Below are 2,060 nucleotides of genomic sequence, written 5' to 3'. Positions count from 1 at the left end.
AAGGTCCATTGTGGAGGGAAAGCTCCGCAAAAAAGGGCAGGATTATGAGATAGTGATGGATCTGTTGGAGAAAGAAACTTGGGCGAAGCACCAGCAGAAGATTGAAAATGATAAGCTAAAGAACATCATCAAGGAACAGAGGGCTATGCTTGAGAGGGTTTCAAGGAGTAAGAAGAGGCGCATGGATATGTTTGCCGGTGCACACCCAAATTTCCTGGAGTAGGAGTTTGAGTCTCCCAGTTGCTTTTATGTTATCTTTCAGGTTTTTGCTTATGTACTTTGGAGTCTATCCCTTGGCTCAGTCTGTTAGAAAGGGAATTACCTTGTAGTATTTTATATTTGGAGTCCACCCCTTGGCTCAGTCTGTTAGAAAGGGATTTATCTTGTAGTGTTTTATATTTGTAAGTCTATCCCTTGGCTTGGTTGCTAGAAAGAGAATTATCTTGTAGTACTTTTATCATTAATGTAATGTTTAAGTTGTTATGTTTACAAAATTACTTCTATAAGTCCTTCGAAAAAACAAACTGCATATCTTTACATTTAGCATATCATGCATCATTTGCATTCATAAAGTGTCAAAATCAAGTCTCACACTTTACTCCTCTCTGCCGCAGTCTTTTAAAGTGGCCCGACGAATTCAGTACAAGCCTACTCGTATTCACCACACTAGAGCTTACATCAAAAAGAAGATGGCAACTACAGAACAGGAAAATGTTCAGCTCAGAGCGGATGTTAGTAATCTGAAGGCAGAGTTAGAGAAAGTGGCACTTATGATGGAGACTCTGATGGCCGAGAGAGAGCAAGCAGTGGTCTCTGAGCCAATTCCTACTATGGTCGCTTCTGCTGCACCTAATGGTACTCCGCAGCCAATACCTACTGCTGTTACATCTGCCGGGCCTGCGCAACCTCTCATGATGGGTTTTTCATCTGGTGATATGTACAATTAGAGCTTCCGTCCACCTGGTCCTTCCGGTGTTACTTCTCAATACTACATGCCTCCAGGTTATCCTTGGTGCATGCCACAGATGATCAATGATGGCGTTCGTCCTGGCACCACGGAAATGCCGTTCCCTTATGGTCAACAATCGACACCTTTTGTTCAGCCTAGCCAGCCAATTCCTCAGGCTGTTGTGACCCATGCAGGACCCCTTGTCCACGCTACTCAGCAAGAAGAGGAACAGGTGTACCATTCAGGGAGTGTGGCAGGAAAAGATGGAGTGGAAGACTTGCGGGAGAAGTACGATGAAATGTGGCAGGAGGTGAAAGCTCTCCGTGCAAAAGATGCTGCTGGTCCAGAGGCCCATGAACTTTGCTTGGTTCCGGATGTTGTGATACCGCCCAAGTTTAAGTTACCAGAATTTGAGAAGTACAAAGGAAATACTTGTCCTAAGCTTCATTTGGCTATGTATGCTCGAAAGATGTCAGCCCATGCTAGAGATGATAAGTTACTCATCCACTATTTCCTCGACAGTTTGGCGGACCCCGCGTCGAGGTGGTACATGAAGCTAGAGAAAGACAAGATCCATACCTTCAAAGATTTGGGAATAGCCTTCATTCAACAATATGATTACAATGGATTCCTGGTTCTAGATAGAGAATAACTCAGGGCCGAAAGTCAAGGAGACAAGGAAAGCTTTAGGGCATATGCCATGAGGTGGAGGGAGCTGGCATCACAAGTTGTCCCGACAATAGGAGATCTGGAGATGACCAAAATCTTTCTCAAGACTCTCAACCCATTCTATTACAGAAATATGGTTGTTATAGCTCCTAACAATTTCAATGATATGGTTATCATGGGAATGCGTCTGGAAGAGGGGGTCCGAGAAGGACGTTTGTCTACTGAAAATGGGTCGTCAGGAAGTTCCTTAGGGGTTTCATCGAGTGGTTCAGCAAGTGGCTCATCAAGTGGTTCGTCTAATGGCAATAAGAAATTTGGAAATGGATATCCGAGGAAGAATACCCAAGAGGTTGGCATGGTGGCCCATGGTGGATCTCAACTGGTGTACCCGAACTACCCATATGGGGCTAATGTTGCGCCATAAATGCCTCCTCCACGAAAC

The 2,060-nt window shown here is 44.6% G+C and overlaps 1 protein-coding gene across 1 annotated transcript; it reads left to right on the top strand.

Moving 5' to 3' along the window:
• The first annotated feature begins 992 nt into the window (after window positions 1-992).
• On the top strand, window positions 993-1,601 carry LOC146937339 (uncharacterized). The gene has a single exon (XM_085749398.1). The coding sequence runs from the start codon at window positions 993-995 to the stop codon at window positions 1,599-1,601; it is 609 nt and encodes a 202-aa protein (XP_085605524.1).
• Window positions 1,602-2,060: the final 459 nt, after the last annotated feature.

Source organism: Medicago sativa, chromosome 3, assembly GCF_051527215.1.
Source record: "Medicago sativa cultivar Bolivia chromosome 3, Bolivia_mono, whole genome shotgun sequence".
Classification (NCBI taxonomy): domain Eukaryota; kingdom Viridiplantae; phylum Streptophyta; class Magnoliopsida; order Fabales; family Fabaceae; genus Medicago; species Medicago sativa.
This window is presented reverse-complemented; position numbering and strand designations above follow the sequence as displayed.

Excerpts from the sequence above, each read along its gene's own strand:
- LOC146937339 (XM_085749398.1), top strand. The coding sequence starts at position 993 with ATGCCTCCAGGTTATCCTTGGTGCATGCCACAGATGATCAATGATGGC.